The 21074-nt window shown below is 47.8% G+C and overlaps 1 protein-coding gene and 1 pseudogene across 1 annotated transcript in view; both read right to left on the reverse strand.

The window, feature by feature from the left end:
- The window catches only part of Mapkapk3 (MAPK activated protein kinase 3), a 33380-nt gene extending 18578 nt beyond the window's left edge, over positions 1 to 14802 (reverse strand). Inside the window, exons 1-2 of the mRNA XM_057768928.1 lie at positions 14619 to 14802; positions 14083 to 14359 (exon numbers count right to left, since the gene is read on the reverse strand). Of these exons, the coding sequence (XP_057624911.1) occupies positions 14083 to 14307 (225 nt within the window). The 5' untranslated portion in view covers positions 14308 to 14359; positions 14619 to 14802. The remainder of the gene's footprint in view (positions 1 to 14082; positions 14360 to 14618) is intronic.
- Positions 14803 to 19984: 5182 nt separating this feature from the next.
- On the reverse strand, positions 19985 to 20806 carry LOC130873581 (40S ribosomal protein SA-like; annotated as a pseudogene).
- Positions 20807 to 21074: the final 268 nt, after the last annotated feature.

Below are 21074 nucleotides of genomic sequence, written 5' to 3' on the forward strand. Positions count from 1 at the left end.
TGACTCGGAGGTTCTGTGGCTTCCCATAGTCATGTGATTTGCATCAGGCCCCCTCCGTGTCTGAGAAGTCCCTGGGATCCCAGATTCAGCTCTCTTCCCTAGCAAGGCCTGTCCATTCCCAGATCCCACAAACATTTACTGGCCCTACCTCGGCACCAGGCCCAAAACTTGGCAGGGAACGCTGTCACAGACACTCTGTCCTCCAGGATTTGGGGGCTGCATGAGTCACTGCAATGTATGAGGAGGAGGTCAGCTCTGAGAAACTGCCCTGGGCTCCATCTCTTCTCCCTTCTTCCAGGGACTGTACCCTTGCAGAGCAGATGGGGAAGGCTACCCCGCAAGGGAACACAGGAGCGCAGAGGGCTCCCAGATGACTGCTCCCCTTCCAGATCAAGGCCAGGATCCGGCAAGTTAGAACCTCCCTGTCCACTATTCATCAGAGTTCTGGGAGAAGGGGAGCAGCTGCAGCGCCAAACCCCAGCCTCCCCAAGATGCCCGGCAGACAGCGGAGCCAAGGCACATTTTGATGTCAGCAAGTCTCAGAACACAGACTCCTCCAATTTATTAAACTTTGATGGCCTCAGTTTGTCTCCTTCCTGCCAGTTCCAGACAACCTAGAAATAAAGGCAGAAGGGCCAGATCTGGTGGACTGGGGATGGGAGAAAAATGCAGCCAGAAAAAGAGAAAAAAACTGACGGGGTTGTGATGGCACATGCCTTTAATCTCAGCACTGGGGGGGGGGCGGAGAACAGAGGAAGGTGGGTCTATGAGTTCAAGGCCAGCCTGGTCTATTCAGTGAGTTCCAGGACAACCAGGACTATATAGAGAAAGACTGTCTTGAAAAACCAAAAGGGAGAGAAAAAGAGAAAGGAGAGGAGAGGAGAGGAGAGGAGAGGAGAGGAGAGGAGAGGAGAGGAGAGGAGAGGAGAGGAGAGGAGAGGAGAGGAGAGGAGAGGAGAGGTCGAGCAAACTGGTCTCATAGGCAAGGAGAGTGGGGACATGAGTGTTAGTTGGGGTAAATCAGGGACCCAGTGCCTCAGGTCATGCATGGCAAGCCTGCTGTAACCACAGACAGGCACAGTTTCAGGTGAGGTACACCTGAACACTAGTGGCTAATTCATTCCCCCTGCTCACCCAGGGGAAGGTCATTCCATACCTCTGAATCGCTGGCCCAATCTGAAAAGTGGGAACAATGACAGTACTCATTCCCCAGGGATCCTCGAGGATAGACTGAGAACACACACAGAGTTCAGGTTAGCACAAGGACACGCACACATTGAATGCACTGGGGAACACTACTTCATGGGTGGAAATGGCTTTCCGAGTTTGCTTGAAAATGCCTGGCTTCATCTAGGCCTTGCCCTGATATAAACTCACGCTCTTCTCCCTGTTTCCCAGAATTTAAAGACAGCCTTCAAGTGCAATCTGGAGGGTCAGGAAATAGTCTGAGTTCTTCAAAGGGACAAGTAAAACCATGGGGCCTGCAAGAGCACTCACAAGTGTGGCCTGCTGCCTACCTCTTCTCAGAGGAAAAATAACTTCTTCTCCTTCCTTCCTTCCTTTCTTCTTTCTTTCTTTCTCTTTCTTTTTTTTTTTTTTCTGTCAAATCAACTACATTGGGGCTGGAGAGATGGCTTAGCAGTAAAGAGCACTGGCTGCTCTTCCAGAGGACCGGGGTCTGATCCCAGAACCCACGTGTGTCTGTATCTGTTCCAGGCACCAGGTAGTGCACAGACATACATGCAGACGAAACACTCATACACATACAATTAAATGAAAAATAAAAAGTAAACACAAAAAATAATCAGCAAGGAGAAACATCACAGGATCCCTTAGAACTACAGGCAACTAATGTCTGTTGGGGGAAGAATTAGTCTCTCCCAGGGGTGAACACCCTGATTGGTTGTCCAATGCAGAGTGGTCAACCCTGAACCCATATGTACACAAACAACAAAAACAGACTCGGCAGGTTGTATTTATATGTATTTGTGCATAGATAGAAAGAGAGAAGAGAAAGTAATGTACTTTTATTTCAATAAAAATGTATATTTTAAGACAGGCAGTGATGGCGCACACCTTTAATCCCAGCACTCAGGAGGCAGAAGCAGATGGATCTCCGAGTTCGAGGTCAGCCTGGTCTACAGATCAAGTTTCAGGATAGTCAGGGCTACACAGAGAAACTGTATCTCGAAAAACCAATCCAACATATATATATTTTAAAATTTTTAAACTATACAAAAAAGCTCTACATACTCTGAAACATCATCCCAGTACTATTTCTTCCACAATAGTATAAAACGGGAGTATTTTCATCGTACAAACAGAGACTTTAGTAAACACTGTGCTTTGTTTTGCTCTCAGAAATAATCTCCCTTTGGTGGTTTGTCTTCACTAGCGGATCTGAGCCTGGCCACAAATATATGTCTCAACTGGCCAGCTGTGCCGCAATGATGCTACATAGCCGGCACAGAACAGGAGACGGAAGCTGCTCTGTGTGCATGGGTGACCAGGACAGGCGAAGTCATACGCAGATGACCGCTGCTGAGGCATTCACCTTCCAGCCAGTTCTAAAGAAAAGGTCCAGGACATCTGTAGCTCCCAGGAGGCTGGCAGATAGTATCTCTTACCCTGGTTGTCACAGAAAGAAGACGGGGTGAGGAGGCTGGAGAGATGACTCGATGTTTGCAAGTACTGGCTGCTCTTCTAGAGGACCTGGGTTCAATTCCCAACACCACATTAGGCATCTCACCACTGTCTGTAACTCGACGACTCCCAGGGCCTCTGAGGGCACCAGGCATGCATGTGGTGCACACATGCACAAGGACACAAAACACCCATACACATAAAAAAATAAAAATTTTAAAAACAAAGTGAGTACAGGGAAGATGGCCTAGATCCCAGGTGTGGCAAGAGCCCCTAGGGAACCTTCTGATCCTGTCCCTGCCCTGCAGTTCCCGAAGCCTGTACCAGCTCAACTCAGCATCTCTTCTGATCCTGTCCCTGCCCTGCAGTTCCCGAAGCCTGCACCAGCTCAACTCAGCATCTCTTCTGATCCTGTCCCTGCCCTGCAGTTCCCGAAGCCTGCACCAGCTCAACTCAGCATCTCTTCTGATCCTGTCCCTGCCCTGCAGTTCCCGAAGCCTGTACCAGCATCTTTCCCTCTTCCTTAGCTTCATCCACGTCTCTCCAGCTCCCCACACAGGTCTGCATGGGTGTAGGCAGACATCCTTTCACTCAGATTCCTCCAGAAGTACCGGTGATGCGTGCAGGCTTCCGGTTTTCCTTGACCAATCCCACCCCAGGTCCTCTCTACTCCTGTCCCTGTCCACCCAGAGTAGGCCCAAGTCCCCAATGCCTAGCCAGATTCCAGGAGAATTTTCCTAAGTTTAAAAGCCATGCCATAGAGCCATGGACATGAGCAGGAGAAGGGGCGAGATCTTGCCCTCTTGGGGCCAGGATGATGACTTGGCACTGCCAAGGGACACCCCTGTGAAGGAGATGGGCTACAATGAGTCATTTCTGCTCTCTTGGGCTTTTTGAGGATACTCCCTGGCACTGGGTTAGCCTGTCTCAAACATTTAACTGAGCCATGGAGGAGAATGGAGAGGAGTTCCCAAACCTGAGTCATAACCCCAGTTTCCTGTCCGTAATTGACCATAGACCCTGCTAGCGGCATCATGCAGCTAGCACTTTCCCCAGCTGCGCCATTCACTGAGTGGCGAGGGGACAGGCATCCTGGGGCAGCCTCTGGCTAACCTCCATCCTGCAGCTCAACACTTGTAAGACCAACCCCAATAGCGAGTAGGACCCCCCTCCTGCCCACTTCCCTGGCACTGTTCATGATCACTGCCCACCCAAAGTGTCACGGTCAGAAGGAAGACCCTTTGCCAAGGAAAGCACCCAGCCCCTCATTTTACAGATTGGGCTGACTATGGCACACAGGGAGGGATGGCAGAGAGCCAGGAACTAGCTGCCTGCCAAGCCTGGCACCCAGCCCAGCATGGACACAACCCTGCTCTGTGAACATGGGTGAGTTACTCTGCCTTTTTGAACCTCGGTGGCAGCAGCTATGTCCGGGGGGTGGTGACCAGTTCTCAGACTCTGCTGACTGCATTTAGCATGTAGACACTCAGCAAGTGAGGCTCTCATCTCTACCCTTCAGATCCTGGTTAGCGGCCTACCAGAGATCATGGAGAATACTTGCCAGGCCCCCTTTCACATCCTGAGAAGAGGGCTGTTCATGTAGAGAAAATCTGTAGGACAAGTTCTGGATCCCCTGTGGAGGCCGAATGGAGTAATGGGTGTGGCTGAGCAGGCCCTGGCCACTCACACTCTGGAAATAGCCTCTGAGATTACTGGAATGACAGAGTTAAGTACAGTCTAGAAAGTCTCTTGGGGATCGTCCCAGAGAGTGCAGGGGCAGCTCAAATTCTGCCCCACCCTACAGAAAGAGAATCAGGTTGCACCTCGCCTTCCAAGTCCTCCCAGCCTCTCCCAGGCTCCTCTGCTAGGCTCAAGGCTCTGTTAAGACCCTGGTCCTTTCCTTTTCTGACTTTGGCCGGGTAACCTCGGGAGTCATAATGCACCTCGTCACACTGCCGTCCAAGCAATAGTCTCGGGCCATTGGGCCAGTAAGAGATCCAGTAAGGAGAGACTGCAGCTAAAGCTGGTTTCCCCCCTCCACTCTCAAGTTACAGCTCAGCCCAAGTGCGCCTGACCCCACTATTTGCCAGCACCTGGTCAAAGCTGACAACAGGAGGGGACATTGGGAGTGGCGTGGGTACAGCCAGGCGCTCTTTGCTCTTGTCTCACCCCAACCCTCCCCTGAGTATGGGGGAGTGATAGGCTAACTAGAATGAATCCCCAGCACCTGCTCTTCCCTGTGCTGGGTCAGGAGGGCTCATCCCAGATGGAAACACTTGAAACCAGCAGTGGCAAGGCCTGGGAGAGGGGAGGGGGAACCACAGCAGGAGAAACCGGCGGGAAAGGAAAAATGGGAGGGACAAAGAGGTAAAGAAACTGTCATTGCAGACTAAGGCTTTGTCTACAGAAAATGGTAACATTAACACCAAACTTGCACTGAAAGCACTCCTGTGCTGAAACGGCTTCCAGGGAGTCCTGGTTCCCAAAGCAGGTGCCTTGTAGTCCTGCTCAAGGCCAAGCCTCTGGAGCTCCCACACAGCAGGCTTTCAATCACAACTGAAACCCACAATCTTTTTTTTGTGTGTGTGAAACTAAGATGTTTATTTGACTTTTCCTATTAAATGAAATAGGACTCCTCAGGGCATTGGTTGATCCGTCTCACAATCTAATCCACTTACTTCCAAAAGGGCAAGAGGGTGGGGAGGAGCGCAGCTACCCCAGCTTCCTTCCACCCAACAGGGCTGCTTCCTCCAGATACAGAGGAAACTTAGGAGAGCCCTTATAGAGCCAAAAATGTACAAGCAAAATCGGTATGTGAGCCACCAAAAGGAGAGACCCCACCCTCTAAGAGTGTGTGTTAACTTGTGCTGTCTCCTCAAGAATGCAAAGATAGGCTGGGTGGTCGTGGCACATGCCTTTAATCCCAGCACTTGGGAGGCAGAGGCAGGTGGATCTCAGTAAATTCAAGGACAGCCAGGACTGTTACACAGAGAAATCCTGTCTTTAAAAAAAAAAAAAAATGCAAGCCGGGCGGTGGTGGCACACGCCTTTAATCCCAGCACTTGGGAGGCAGAGGCAGGCGAATCTCTGTGAGTTCAAGACCAGCCTGGTCTACAAGAGCTAGTTCCAGGACAGGCTCCAAAACCACAGAGAAACCCTGTCTCGAAAAACCAAAACAGCAAAAAAAAAAAAAAAAAAAAAAATGCAGACATAGTTACAGCCACCAAGACTGAATCCTGCTCCCTGATATATACACAAATCCAAGTTCAACCACAAAGACAGTTTGACAAAAAGATTCCCAAACTGACTTTTGTCCAAGGTTACTTAGGAAGAGCAGGAAAGATTTTTAAGCTTGGAGCCCCTGTTTTCTCAGAACCCTATATAACCTCTCATTTAGGGTCACACAAGAGCTCAAATGGAACAAGAGGAGCAGAGCCAGTGTTCTGTGAAAACAGTGGTGCTCCTGAGCCATTGTGGGATATTTAACTATGTAAAGATGTGCTGCATTTGTCTAGTTATATAAAGATGTATTGCTGTTTGCCTTGGCTGCCTAAGACACATGATTGATCTAATAAAAAGCTGACCAGCTAGGCAGAAGAGAGATGGGCAGGGCTAGCAGGCAGACATAATGAGTAGGAGGGGCAATGTAGGCAAAGGAGAGAGAAGGAGAACAGGGAGAAAAAGAAGGACAGGACAGGTAGCTGCCAGCCAGACACAAGAAGTGAAAATAAGCTATACAAAAGGAAAGAAAGGTAAAAAGCCCCAAAGCAAAATGCAGATGAAGAAAAATAGGTTAAGTTATAAGAACTAGCAAGAAACAAGCCTAAGCTAAGGCCAAGCATTCATAACTAATAAGTCACGAGTTGGGAGCTGGTTGGTGGCCCAAAATAAAAAGCATGCTACAAGGAGCCACAGTCTCCCTAACTGGAAGAGTCCAGCCAGCCCTCCAGCAAGGCTCTGCATACTGTTAGAGCACAGGTTTGTTTGAAATCACTCTTCACACGGAGCTCAGCTCTTGCGAAATGGCCGTCACACTTGGACATCTGCTGCCAGGCACAAGGTTGGGACCACAGGAGGCTAAAGAGCAACAAAACCAAGGTTTTTCCAACTTCCATTATAACGCAAGGAGGAAAACTGCTATTCCAAATTTGAAACTCAGGAGAGATAAAGAGACATCTGTTGTCATGGACACTAGATGCTGGACAATAGCCCAAGTGACCTAGACATCTCTACTGCACTCCCAGCAGGGGTGCTTTTCCAGTTACCCTCCTCCCTAAAGCTCTCAGCTCCTCCTGTTTCCCAAGCCTGTGATGTTGGCCCCCTGAAATCAGCCACATCCTGCCAGAAGCTGATCTGCAAGTGAGGAAGTGGTATCCTATCATAGGTGCTAAGGTTCTAAACCAGACATATTGTCACCCACACCAGACCATTCTTCTCAGACCAGAGGTCTGAATTAAAGAGGGAAACACCTTCCAGAAACTCCCCCACACCCACTGTACCCCAGTACGGATAGTTCTTGCACACTCAGCAGCCAGACTTCCTGTCTGTGGTATACTGACTGGGCTCTGGCACACTGGCTCAGTTTCATGAGGCCAGAGACAAGCTACACAGCCCGAGGAGCTCCACATCCATCATAACCTTTGTATACTGACCTCATGGAATCACACCTGAGAATTCACAGGTAAAAACTTCCACCTAGTGAGTGAACTGGGTAGATGTAGGCAAACACCAGCAATATCACACAGGGCTAAGCTGGGATTGCAAAGAACCCAGATAAAATTATAGAGGGCAATGCTAGCGTCCTTCTAGAGGTCAGGTCTCAAAGACTTCCCCTTGTCTTCAAGAACTTGCACAACATAGGGGTGACATGGATGCTAAGGCTGGCACCAAATTTCCTAGATTTTACCCCAGTCCTGCCATCTACCAGATATGTGTATCTTGGGCAAGTCTCTCTGAACCCCAGTGTTCTCATCCATAAAAGGAGAATGATGATAATTCATTAAAGCAATGCATGCTGGGGATTAGAGACAGGCCTGCCAGACAGACTTCTCCAGAAAATTGTCAGCTGTTCATGGGCGTGTTAGAATCTACAGAACCAGGGCTGGAGAGATGTCTCAGAGGTTAAGAAAGCTTACTGCTTTTCCAGAGAACTTGAGTTTACTTCCCAGCACCCACATCAGGCCCAGGGGAATCTGACACCCCTCTTCTGGTCTCTGTTGGCACCTGCATTCTCATGCACACATCAACATAATATACATATATACATAGAATTTTTTAAATAAAATAAATCTAGTTTTTAAAAAAATCTGCAGAACCAGGGTTGACAAGATGACTTAGCAGGTAAAGACTATTGCCACCAAGCTGACAACCTGATTTCAGTCCCAACCCCACAAGGAAGAAGGAGAGAACTGGTTCCGCCGTTCTCCTGACGTCCACATGTAGGCCATGGCATGCACTACCCAAGTGTATGAATATACACACAAATGAGTAAATGTTAAAAAAAATACAATACCAAGGAATGTTGTGGAATATTACATTAACTATGTAAAGATGTGTTACATTTGTTTATGTTGTGGAATATCACATTAACTATGTAAAGATGTGTTACATTTGTTTATGTTGTGGAATATCACATTAACTATGTAAAGATGTGTTACATTTGTTTATGTTGTGGACTATTATATTAACTATATAAAGATGTGCTGCAATTGTTTAACTATGTAAAGATGTGTTACATTTGTTTATGTTGTGGACGATTACATTAACTATGTAACGATGTGTTACATTTGTTTCACCTTGCCTGTCTAAGGCACCTGAGAAAAAGCTAAACAGCCAATAGCTAGGCAGTAAAGGCAGGTATAGGAGGGGCTGGCAGGCCAAGAGAATAAGAGGAGGAATCTAGGCTCGAGAAATGAGTGCGAATGAAGGAGAAAGACAGAGAGGCACCCCAGCGTCAGTCACGCAGCCATCAGCGAGACACGGAGTAGGACGTACAGAAGGAAAAAAAAGTTAAAAAGCCTCAGGCGAAATGTAGATGAAGAGAAACAGATTAAATTAAGTTATAAGAGCTAGTGGGACAAGCATAAGATAAGGCCAAGCATCCATCATTAATAATAAGTCTCCATGTCAAGGTTTGGGAGCTGGTTGGTGGTCCAAAAGAAAAAGTTGCAGGATGGTAGTGGCGCACGCCTTTAATCTCAGCACTAGAGAGGCAGAGGCAGGCGGATCTTTGAGTTCTAGGCCAGTTTGGTCTACAGAGCAAGTTCCAGGACAGGCTTCAAAGGGGGCAGCGGGGAGAAAATCCTGAAAGACTAGCAGAGGAAATCCCAAAGTAGGTTGGCAGAACACTTTTCAACCGGGCATGGTATGAAGTATGGTTTCTTTTTTGTTTGTTTGTTTGTTTTGTTTTTCAAGACAGGGTTTCTCTGTGCAGCTTTTGGACCCTTTCCTGGAACTCGCTTTATAAACCAGGCTGGCCTCAACTCAAAAGATCCGCCTGCCTCTGCCTCCCGAGCGCTGGGATTAAAGGCGTGCACCACCACTGCCTGGTGAAACACAGCTTCTTAAACAGTGGCTCGAGCCCCGATATGGGCTTGCCTAACTTAATGTGGGAGCTGTCAAAAATTCAGCGAGTAAAAGGTTTCTGACTATACAACAACCAAAAATTTCAAAACCAAACACAGAATGGATTCAAGGTGGGGGCCGCAGTACTGATCATATGCCTTCCCTGCAGCCTTGGTTCTTAACACACGACATGTGCCCTTTGCACCGTGCATGCCATCACGACATGCAACTAGGAAGCTGCCTGTCTGAACCATCTTAGCTGAGAGTTAATACAACTGTATATTATGGCAGTGGCTTTTTTAAACCATGTTTATGAACTTGTCTGCTCTTACAGAAACAAATTAAACAATGGTTTAATTACAGAAAACAAGACCTTTAATATTTTTCTACATCATTCCTCAGTATGTTTTACACTAGCATATCTTTGGATTATATTGTTAGAATATTTGACTTTTAAAATTGCTGTTTGAGCAACTGACGAGTTCCATTTAAAAAAATCATTAAAATGGATTTTGACTTGAGACCAGAATTTCCAACAATTTCTGGAAAGGCCCTAAACATACTTCTGCCACTTTCTTTTCTTAAAAGATTTATTTATTTTTATTTTATGCATGTGACTGTTTTGTCTGCATGTATGTATTGTACCCCATGTGTGTCTGAAGCCCACAGAGCCCAGAGGGAGGCAATTGATCACCTAGAATTGGAGTTCCAGACAGTTGTGAGCCACCATGTGGATGCTGGGACTGAACCCCTACTCTTCTGCAAAAACAACAAGTGTTCTTGACTGTTCAGCCATCTCTCCAGTCCAGTCTTCTTTGTTAGAGAAGGATCTCACAGTGTAGCCCTGGCTGGCCTGGAACTCACAGAGATCCACCTGCCTCTTCCTCTCAAGAGCTAGGATTAAAGGCATGCCCGCTTCATTTTGTAATATTTATGGAAAAAAGCATTAACAATTAGAAAATCACAATATTGATCAATTCTGAAAAACACTCTTAAATTCAGTGATGTCAAATATTTGGCCAAGATATCTTTATGTCAAAAAATAAACAAAAGTAACCCCAGCACTCCAGAGGCAGAGACAGGCAGATCTCTGTGAGTTCGAGGTCAGCTTGGTCTATGGAGTGAATTCTAAGACAGCCAGCCTGCACAGAGAAACCCTGTCTGGAAAAAAACAAAATAAATAAGTAGATAAATAAACAAGTACATTCATCTCATCCATATGGAATTTTGCTTTCATTTTAACAGTCACATTGTACCTATAACAAAGAAATGTCTTGATGATCTGTTATTAGTAAATGTATGATTTGTATACCTATTTTATAATTCTATAAACTCAGAGTCATGTAAAACTTTTCTAACAAAGTGGCAAAATTTTGAGAAGCCCTGGTATAACAATCTCAGAACATTCAAGCCTAGATCTAAACCCCACTTTTGCTGTATAATTTAATGCTGTCCTGAAACCTGCTTAACCAAGTTGATTGCCCCTGGCAGTTCAGAAACCTCCAGGCTCCTCAGATTTTTTTTTTCTTTCTAAGTGAGGGGTCGCCTGGTAAGAATCTTTGGCCAGTGAAACCCTTTCATTTCCAGGGACTCTGCTGTGCAGGGCCACTGGCCCATTCATGTGCCTCTGGCCTGTTGATTAAGTAACAAGGATCAGAGGTTCATCTGACAGGACTGGAGATGGCAGGTGAGGGGGTAGTGGCTGCCAAATGAGAAAAGGCCTGCCCTGCCTGGCAGCCCCACCTAACCTCAAATCCAGCTCTACCGCACCAGCCCCAACAGGTCGTCCCCACCCATGGAGCAACAGGGTGGAGCAACCTGGGGCTGGTCTGTCTCTCTCTCTCTCTCTCTCTCTCTCTCTCTCTCTCTCTCTCTCTCTCTCTCTCTCTCTCTCTCTCTGCCTCTCATTCAGACTTCTTCCTCCTTCTTCCTGGCGTCCTGGGTGGAGAAAGGCCTGTGCTCACAGGTGTGGCCCAGTGGCAGATAAGTGGCAGAAAGGACCTCACTGAAGGATAAACTTCCTTCCTCCACTGGCCTCTCAGGGGCCTCTATCTGGGACAGTGAAGCTGCTGTATTCCTTTGTGACATTCCAGGCCTTTAGACTGGGAAACAGCATTTTCCTGTCATTAATCTCGGCGAGACTGTGGGAGAGATTAGAAAAAGTCCAGGTCCTTGAGTTTGGTTATGTCAATAAGCGTTGAGAAGCCACTACCATATGCCAGGCCCTGGGCCCAGGTGCTGCTGGGAGCTTTAAGAAATAGCTTTAGGGGCAAAGAAGGTTCCATTGCTCCAAAATGCAGAGTCGGAACAGCTTTCTGGAAGGGTAGCAGTGGAACTGAGCCTCCACAGGGGCATGACACCTTCACAGAAGCAAAGACCAGAGGACTGAACTGCAAGAGCCTTGTATGCCATACTCAGAGACTCAAAGTGTACAGAGTCAAGTCCAAGACCCTGGTGATGTCAAGACTCTGGTGACGCCAACCAATATCTCCTGGTCTGGAGGATGTTTTTCCAATCTCTCCTCTGCAGCGCTGTGCTTCAGGACATCACAGGGGCCTACACAGCAGGCGTCGGGAGCGGCCTAGCTTACCTCAGCCATCAACATCAATGAGCAAGAACTGTTCGGGCTGAGGCAGCCAGTCAACTCCCTGATCTTGATTCTGGGAGGAGGATGTTCACCATAGAGACCCAACCTGGAAGACTCTACAGGAGATACCCCACCCCACCTCCGTTCTCTTTAACAAAGAAGAGAAAAGGAGGCACTGGGAGTCCAGGGAGCACTCCAGCAGGCTGTGGTGATTGGAAAGGAAGGGTCCCAGGCCTGTCATCTAGCAGAAGGAACAGAGAAAGGGGCTCCTACCCGTGTGGACTCCCCATGTCTCCCCCAGGGCCTTCAATTTTTATTTTCACTTGAAGACACTAAGGACCGGGACCACATCTGCTTTTACTCAGTTAGGCCTGGGAGGAGCACAAGATGTCAGCAGGGATACAAAGCCTGCATGCCCCCATATTCCCCTGAGGCACCCCATCCCCCAGTTCCAACAGCACAGCATAAGTGCTTGGGGTGCCAGGAAAGCTCTGCTGGTCACAGAAGCTGGCCTGGGGAGAGAGGCCTTGCTGTGCATGAGGGCAAAGCAGAATAAGCCAGTGGTCAGCGCAGAGAGAAAGGGGAAGAGGGCAAGGGCCTGCTCCTTTAGGGCCCTACTGAATGCTAGAAGCCACTGGAACAATGACCAGAGTTGGTATGCCTGTTGCATTTAGGTTTCCTGCTAGGTACTTTCTGACCTCTCAGGCAACAAAGCCTAAAGATGGGCATAAAAAGGCATGGCTTGACCAAGTCAGACTACAAGGTCAGAACAGAACAGCCTAACAAACTTTGTGCCTCTAGGAGGCACAAAGGCACAGAGTCCATGACCTTCTCCTAGGCTGAGCTAGAGCAGCCAGGGAAAGGGTCAGGACCTATTCCAGGCCAGCTGAGTTCCCTGGGCCCAGGTCTGCTGCTATGCTGAGGTCCCCAATGTATCCTTGCTCTTCTGGGCAGAGGACAGAAATTATGAGTGAGAAGATGCCATCCTCCCCATCCCCCGCAAGGTGAAGCCACTGAAACATTATGTTCACAGTCACTGAGTCAGAGGTTGTGCTGGCCCCTTCTGATACACCAGAGAAAGACAAAGAATGGGGCCCGAGGCCTCACTCGAACCCTTGCAGCTCCTGTGTCTTACGAAAGTCCGGACGCCTCTCGAGGCCGGTTCCAGGCCTATAACAGGTTCTCATTTCAGGTTCACACCAACTCCTGTTCTTTCCCCCTAAACAAAGTCAGAGACTTAACTACAACCGCCCAAGGTATCACCCAAGGTCACAGAGCTGGCACACACACACACTTGGTAGAGATTACAGCCACTTCTATAGGACTCTGCACCCTGGCTGCTGCTGGCAACTTGTAAACAGACTTTTACTAAACTCACTTCCGAGAGTCACTCTCCGCCATGCTGTGCCATCCAGGTGCCAATGGCATGACCTCCAATTGGGTCAGCTTCCCAATGACAGACGATTTGAGGGATTCTGAAGGAATAGGATAGGAGTGGGGTGGGGACACGAGTAGGGGTGGGGGCTCTTGGACTGGAACTGGGTGCCTAGAGCCAGATTCAGATAGTGAGGTCAGCTCCTCCAAGCCACACCCCCATTCCAGAAACATCAATGTGCCAGGCTTTTAGGGAACCTTGGGTATGGTATGACTCTAAATGGCTGCTCATCATTTGTCCAGGGTGGGTCAGCCTAGGGCAGAGCTTTCCCCTTTCCACAAAGGGCAAACAATTCATCAAGAGCCCAGTAGTCAAAGAGCATCCTAAGGTGTGATGGGAATTAGTCTTTGCCTCACTCACTAGCTCCAAAAGGCTCACAGTAAAGCCTAAAGCAGGCAGGGGCAATGAGGAAGCGGCAGGCCACTCTGATCCTTGGGGGCTCAGCCTCCGGTAGAGTGATGCTTAGACCCATCTCCATAGCAGGAGGTACTTTTGTGGTGGTGGGGGGATATAGCCAAGCAGTAAGAGCCCCACTTGGGCCTGAACACAAAGCCCAAGCTAGAAACCAGTGAGGACAGCCACTCCCTCCCACCTTCCGGGTACAGCCGCTCTACTCACACTGACTCCTCCCTCTAGCTCTCTGGGACACACCCGGAGCTTGGGTAGGTTGAGCCTCTTATTTCCCCATGTGTGAGGCTGGGAGGACCATGAGTCCGATCTTAGAGGAAGAGTATAAAAATAAAATATAATGCCAAGTGTAGATGGTTAATAGAGACCCTGGACATAACCCCCACAAGTATCTGCTGTTGGACACTCCAGGTCACCCCGGCCCTCAGAGAGAAGGGTCACTAACCTTCAAGGCACACTTCTGCCCAGTGCGCCGATGGTAGCACTCCAGCACCTTGCCGTTCACACCCAGGCCCAGCACCTGCTTGGAGAGCTGGTAGTCGTCGGTCACCGCGTACTTCTTGGGCTCTCGTCGTACACCTAGCGCCTGAGCACCGCCCGAGGTGGGTCCACCGAGGGCACCCTGCGGGGGCACAAGACTCCCCTTCTCCCCTGCTGTCTCGCCATCCATGGCCCCCACGGGGCGCTCGGAGGTAGCCCCAGCCTGGCGCGTCCAGAGGCACCTGAGGGAAAGGGAAAGAGTCACTCGGCACAGGGACTTTTTGGACACACCCCAGCCTTGGTTTCTCCACAACTAGATTGACTGGGCTGCTGGCCCAAGACAAGCTGGAAACTGCCTGAGAGTACCTACGTGCTGGGGGGGGGGGGGGGTGTGAGAGGAGATCCCTCAGTCCAGGCACGTGTCTAGACGGGAAGGAATCCGGCGCTGTGTAGCCACCAGATCCTGACAGCTGGCCATACCGGGGCCCAGGGAAAGCGTACCTGGCGAAGGCGCACTTGGAGGCAATGCACTAGACGGAAGCCATGCAGCACGCGAGAGGGGCAAGGGATAGCGATCCCGGGAGCCAGCAGCCGAGGGGCGCCCTGGGCCGGAGTCTCGCCGCCCGTGGGCCACGTGACCCCCACCCCCCTTCCCGGCACGTCATCCGGACTTGGGGCCCCGCTAGGTCAGCCTTAAAGGGCCAGGCGGGTCTGGGCTGGGCAAGACAGGGCACACAGTCCCTGGCAGGCTCCGCCCTGAGCCCGGGCAAGATGGGGGCGTGGCCTCCTGAAGTGGCTGAGACGCTGGCAGAAACTCCTCCAACTGCTTTAAGAGTCTCGGATTTTATCCGCGACCTGGAAAAATGACAGCGCAAGACGTTTTGTCTAAGGGCTCTTGCACACTGTCAGGGGGCTTGCTAGACTCCCGACTTTTCAGGTAGCTAAGCGCTCTAGAATTCAACTTATTTTTTGCCAACCTGCCCTGCGAAGTGGTATGTTGTTTGATTCGCCACTCTTCAGTCCCTGGTGGTTTAGAGTACCTCTCTAGCACTAGGCAGCTTTTCTTTCTGTGTACTTTCTGACCAGCATTTTGGCGTTGCGATTTACTTGTCAGCTATAAATGGTTTGGGGCCACATTCATGCTGTCCTGCAGCAGCCGCAGGGTGAACATGCCTGGGATATACTTGAATCAGAAATTTTGATTTTTCCACTTGGTCGGGTGCATCGATAAATAAATAAAGAAGGCTTTTCACCTTATTATGGTTTGCGCTTTTGGTTCTGTTTTAAGTCTCCGGTCATTGAGTTCGAGGTTAACCTAGGCTACATCGTGAGGCTATGTTTTTTTTTTTTTAATAATAATAAAAAAAACAGCCGGACATAGTCGTGCACGCCTTTAATTCCAGCACTGACGAAGGTGGCTCTCTATGTTGGAGGCCAGCCTGATCTACAAAACAAGTTCTAGGCTATTACACAGAGAAATCCTGTCTTGATAAACCAAATAAATAAATAAATAAATATAGATTAATTTATTATTAAACTCCCTTTCTCCCACCCCAGAGACAGATTCTCTATGAGCCTTGAAATTTCCCTTCTGCGTTTAGATCTCAACTTCATTCTTAGTCCATCTTAGCCTGTCATGGATATCTTGAGTTAGCTTTCCCAGTAGTCTCTTATTTTACAGAAGAATCAGAGGCACCCATGAAGGAAAAAAAAAAAAACTCGACGAGAGCCACAGAAATCGAGATTGTGGCCGGGCGGTGGTGGCGCACGCCTTTAACCCCAGCACTTGGGAGGCAGAGGCAGACGGATCTCTGTGAGTTCGAGACCAGCCTGGTCTACAGAGCTAGTTCCAGGAAAGGCTCCAAAGCTACAGAGAAACCCTGTCTCGAAAAACCAAAAAAAAAAAAAGAAAGAAAGAAAGAAAGAAAGAAATCGAGATTGTGTCTCTTGTGGCAAATCATCCCAACCATATCCACAAACCACAAGCTGAGGAACCCAACGAGAGATTTGAGACTTTTGGAAAGTGGACGGCACGATAGGCAGGCCCTCTGAGCCGGTCTCTGCTGCCCTCTATAGGTTATATTCAGAACTTCAGTCACCAGGACCTCTGTCCCACCCAAAGGTATCTACCTCCAAGGTGTATAAATCTCCTGGCCCAGGAATTGGTGACTTTGAAGACCTCCTCTATAACCTTCCACCACAACACATACAAGGATGCATGGGCTTCACGTCCCCAACTGTCAGAGAATTAGTTCCTAGCTAGCAGGAACTTGGTGCCCTTCTATCTATATAACTGCACCCCGTTGCAGATAACCACTTTCTGAAGAGTACAGCAACTATTTGTGGGTACTCTCTGTGTGCTGAAGGTTCAGCCCATCTCCTCCAGAATTGGCGACTCTGTCATCTCCAGGTAACTTTTAAGTTAGCAACAATCAGTGACGCAGAGGTCCCAAGATAACAATCAGTTGCAGAGGTCCCAAGATAAGAGCCTTCGCTGATCATAAGAAGCTCTTCCTGTAGACCAGGAAATGCTCTACATAAACAACATGGCCTCACTGAGACAGGGAAGGAAGAAATGACCATTCCTTCAGACACACAGTGAAAACACACAAGAGAAACAAGCCCAGAGAGGGCATGTGACCTACTTGAAGCCTGCAACTAGCAAAAGAGCCCCCATTTCAACCCCAAAGCACAACCTCAAAGTTGGGGTCTCTCAAATAATGGCCTCCTCGCATGGTGTGTCCTTCTTTGTTCTACTCATTCACATGTGCAAGTGTACCTTTACACAGGCACTCACACTGTTGCGGAATATTATTTTAACCAAGCAAATATGTGTTACATTTGTTTATGCTGCAGAATATTACTATAACTGTTAAGGGTGTGTTACATCCATTTATGCTGCATTTGTTTAACAATATAAGGATTGTGTTTATCTATGTAAAAACATGTTAAATTTGTTTCACCTTACCTACCTAAGGTACCTGACCGATCTAATAAAGAGCTAAACAGCCAATAGCTAGGCAGAGAAAGGATAGGTGGGCTCGTGGACAGAGAATAAATAGGAGAATAACAAGAGAGGGAGAAAGAACGAGAGAAGGAGTGGGAAAGCAAAGGAGATGCCAGCCAGTCGGGCAGACATGGAGAAGCAGCGGAAGTAAGATATTCAGAAGAAAGGTAATAAACCCCGAGGCAAAAGGTAGACATACAGGTTAATTTAGCCAGGAGGAGGTAGCACACGCATTTAATCCTAGTACTCGAGAGGCAGAGGCACGCGGATCTCTGACTTCGAGGCCAACATGGTCTTCAGAATTAGTTCCAGGACAACTAGGTGTAGCATGATTAATAAAAACTTAGAGACAGATATTAGGGTTCAACCTGAAGGTCAGAAAAGCAAAAAAAGCCAGCCACTGGCTCTTATTTCTACCTCAGTCCGAAATGACAATCCTGCCTGCAGGAATTCTCAGAATGAGACTGTCTGAGAGTCGTCTCCTCCCGTTTTATAATTAACTCTAGTGCCTGGTTTCTATGGCAAACTAGTGTGGTTACTGGATTAAAGATGTGTGTCATCATTGTCATCAAAGCTGACCACAGTGACTGTTTACTCTCTGATCTTCAGGCAAGCTTTATTTATTAAAATACAAATGAATTATCACTACAACGAGGGCTACTCAGGGAAATCCTGTCTCAAAAAACCAAAAAAAAAAAAAAATCAGGTTAATTTAAGTTAAAAGAGCTATCCAGAAACATGCCTAAACTAGGCTGAGCTTTCAAAACTAAGAGTAAATCTCTGTGTCATGACATAGGAACTGGTTGGTGACCTAAAAGAAAAAGTCTGGTGCACACATTGTGCACACAAGACACACACAGATATTCATAAATATAAATGTGCACAACATACGTATGCACAGATATGTATAGGCGTGCGCAGGTACACACCCATATACATTTGCCTACTTGCACCTGGGATCAGGTGGGATCATATTCCCACCTAATAATCAGACCCCAGATCTGAGAGCTTGAAGGAAGCCATGCAATCTGGAAGGTTTTGCTGCTAGGAGGCCGAGGTAGGCACTGCTTCCTGTAGGTAACCAGTTTGAAGCTGGTAAAGCCAAGGTTCTCATTCTCTATGAGCAGGGTTCCATAAGGAACAGAAAGTTAGGCAGCTAAGGGTAGGGGCTGGGGCTGGGCATCTCAGTGTGTCCCTGTAAAGATACTTCTTTCTTTAAAAAGAAAAGTCAGGGGGCTCAGCTGTGAAGAACATATATTGTGGTTGCCGTCTTGATTTTTTTAAAAAAATATTTATTTATTATGCATACAATATTTTGTCTGTGTGTATATCTCCTCTGGTGCCAGAAGAGGACACCAGACCTCATTACAGATGGTTGTGAGCCACCATGCAGTTGCTGAGAATTGAACTCAGGACCTTTGGAAGAGCAGGCAATGCTCTTAACCACTGAGCCATCTCTCCAGCCCCCTGCCATCTTGACTTTAAAGCAGAGCAGGCACCAGTGGATTGCTTTCTATGCTGTTAGTGCTACTGCAGGGTGTGGTGAAGAGAGCACAGGTGAGTCTGGAATCCACAGCTTTGTTGAATCCTTCTCAGAAGAGTCTCTACAAAGATGCGATGCTGGAGACATACACAAACCTCACTTCTATAGGCTACAGTTGGGAAAACCATAATTTTGAAGAACATTGTCAAAGTGCTAGAAGACATGGAAGGTATGAAAGAAGCCATACTGGAAAGAAACCCTCTGAATATACTCAATGTGTTACAGCCTTTTCATGTTACAGTCATCTTCAAGGACGTGAAAAAATCCTGCAGGAGAGAAACCGTATGATGGTATTCAATATGATGAGGGTCTACACGTCCCAGTCATCCCCAGATACTTAAAAGAACACATGCTAAAGTGAAACCCCATGAATGTAATCAGTGCAGTAAAGAGTAAAGCTCTTATCAGTCATGTTCAGCTTCAAAAACATAAAAGAAGACATACTGAAGAGAAAAAAAAGAACATATGTTGTTTTATTAGAGGACCCAAATTACATTCTCCCTATCCAGATGGGTCACAACCACCTGTAACGTCAGTTCCAAGGCTACACCTTGGCCTCTTTGGGCATCCACACTCATGTACAGATACCCATACATAAATGCATGCACATAATTACAAATAAAATTAATATTTTTTAAAAAGGTTAGGCTGGGCAGTGGTGGCACATACCTTTAATCTCAGCAATTAGGAGGCAGAGACAGGCGGATATCTGAGTTTGAGGCTAGCCTGATCTGCAGATTAAGTTCCAGGACAATTAGAGAAACCCTGACTTAAAAAAAAAAAAATCCAAAGCCAGGTGGTGGTGGTGCACACCTTTAATCCCAGCACTCAGGAGGCAGAGGCAGGCAGATCTGTGTGAGTTCAAAGCCAGCCTGGTCTACAAGAGCTAATTCCAAGACAGACTCCAAAGCCACAGAAAAACCCTGTCTCAAAATAAAGAAAAAAAAATCAGGGCTAGATTTTTTTAAGTACCCTAAAAATTTTGTAATTGTGTTTTCTAGTCTGATTGTTTTATTTATTTATTCATTCATTCATTCATTCATCCATTTATTTATTTATTTATTATTGGTTGGCTTTTAAATACTTTATTTTCCTTCCACTGGGCGGTGGTGGCACACGCCTTTAATCCCAGCACTCGGGAGGCAGAGGCAGGTGGATCTCTGTGAGTTCGAGGCCAGCCTGGTCTACAAGAGCTAGTGCCAGGACAGGCTCCAAAACTACAGAGAAACCCTGTCTCGAAAAAACCAAAAAATAAAATAAAATAATTTTATCTTCCTTCCATCATATTTACCTTTGCTCAGGTGTCTGCAGAGTTGCTCAGGACCACTCAGTGGTGACTCCATCCACTCAGGGGCCTGCACTGTGAGAGCTACTGACCACTTCTCAGTGGCTGCCTGGGCACTCCAGCCTTCAGGAGAGAACTTCTGTATGGGTACAGAGGGCACCTGCATACCCTCAGACTAGCCTACCACCTCTGGGTAGTGACAGTGACCTCAGGAGCTGGCACAGTCCATTCACCCTGGAATTCCTCCTTGGTCACAGTCTTCTCGGCAGCAGCCTGCTTCTCCTCGGTCTCACCGGTCTCTGTAGAAGATCAGGCATAACCTCCCAAAGGTGCTCACTGGAGATAGTGTCAGGCATGCACAGTACTTCCGGGGCCAACATCCACCACATCAACCCCACTGAGTGAGCTCCCTTGTGGTTGCCTGGGATGATAATGTCCGCAGAGTCTGTGTTACACAAAGCAGTGGTGGGCAGGTTGACATAAGACATCTCTGTGAGGGACTGATGGTCAGCTCCAAGATCAGTCGCCACCTAGAAGCCAAGGCTCCCTGAAGGCTGGTTGGATCTGGTTAGTGAGATGGCAGCAATTGGAGTGCTCCCGTGGCCGCAGCAAACTTCAGCAGAGCTCGCTGGCCAGTGTTGCCGGAGGAGATGATGCTGACATCAGCAGGGTTCTCAAAGGCAACAATAGCCTGAGCTGCAAGCGACAGCTTCTCCCAGGTCCTCTTCAGATTTCTGATGCAGGTACCACACTTTTCCTTCCATAAATGTACTGCTCCATCTGAAGGTCAAGGTTGGGCCCCCTAAGTGGGTCCCAGCCTCAAGGAATTTGAGGACATTGAGGGCTCCCGACATTGTTTAAGCTTTCCTTTAAGTAATGATGGGAACCAAGAACACCACCATATGAACCCATCTCTGGGCATTTCAGAAAGAATTAAATTTATTTTTTTTTTTGAGACAGGGTCTTGTGTAGCCCAAGCTGACCTCAAACTTACTAAGCAGACAAAGGATGACCTTCAACCTCGCAAGTTTTAGAATTACAGATGTGAGCCACCATAGGCTGCATTTTTGTTAAAATTTATCTTCATAGAAGTCAAACTTGCTTGCTACAGAGTATATGCAC

Source organism: Chionomys nivalis, chromosome 4 (genome assembly GCF_950005125.1).
Source record: "Chionomys nivalis chromosome 4, mChiNiv1.1, whole genome shotgun sequence".
NCBI classification, from domain to species: Eukaryota; Metazoa; Chordata; class Mammalia; order Rodentia; family Cricetidae; genus Chionomys; species Chionomys nivalis.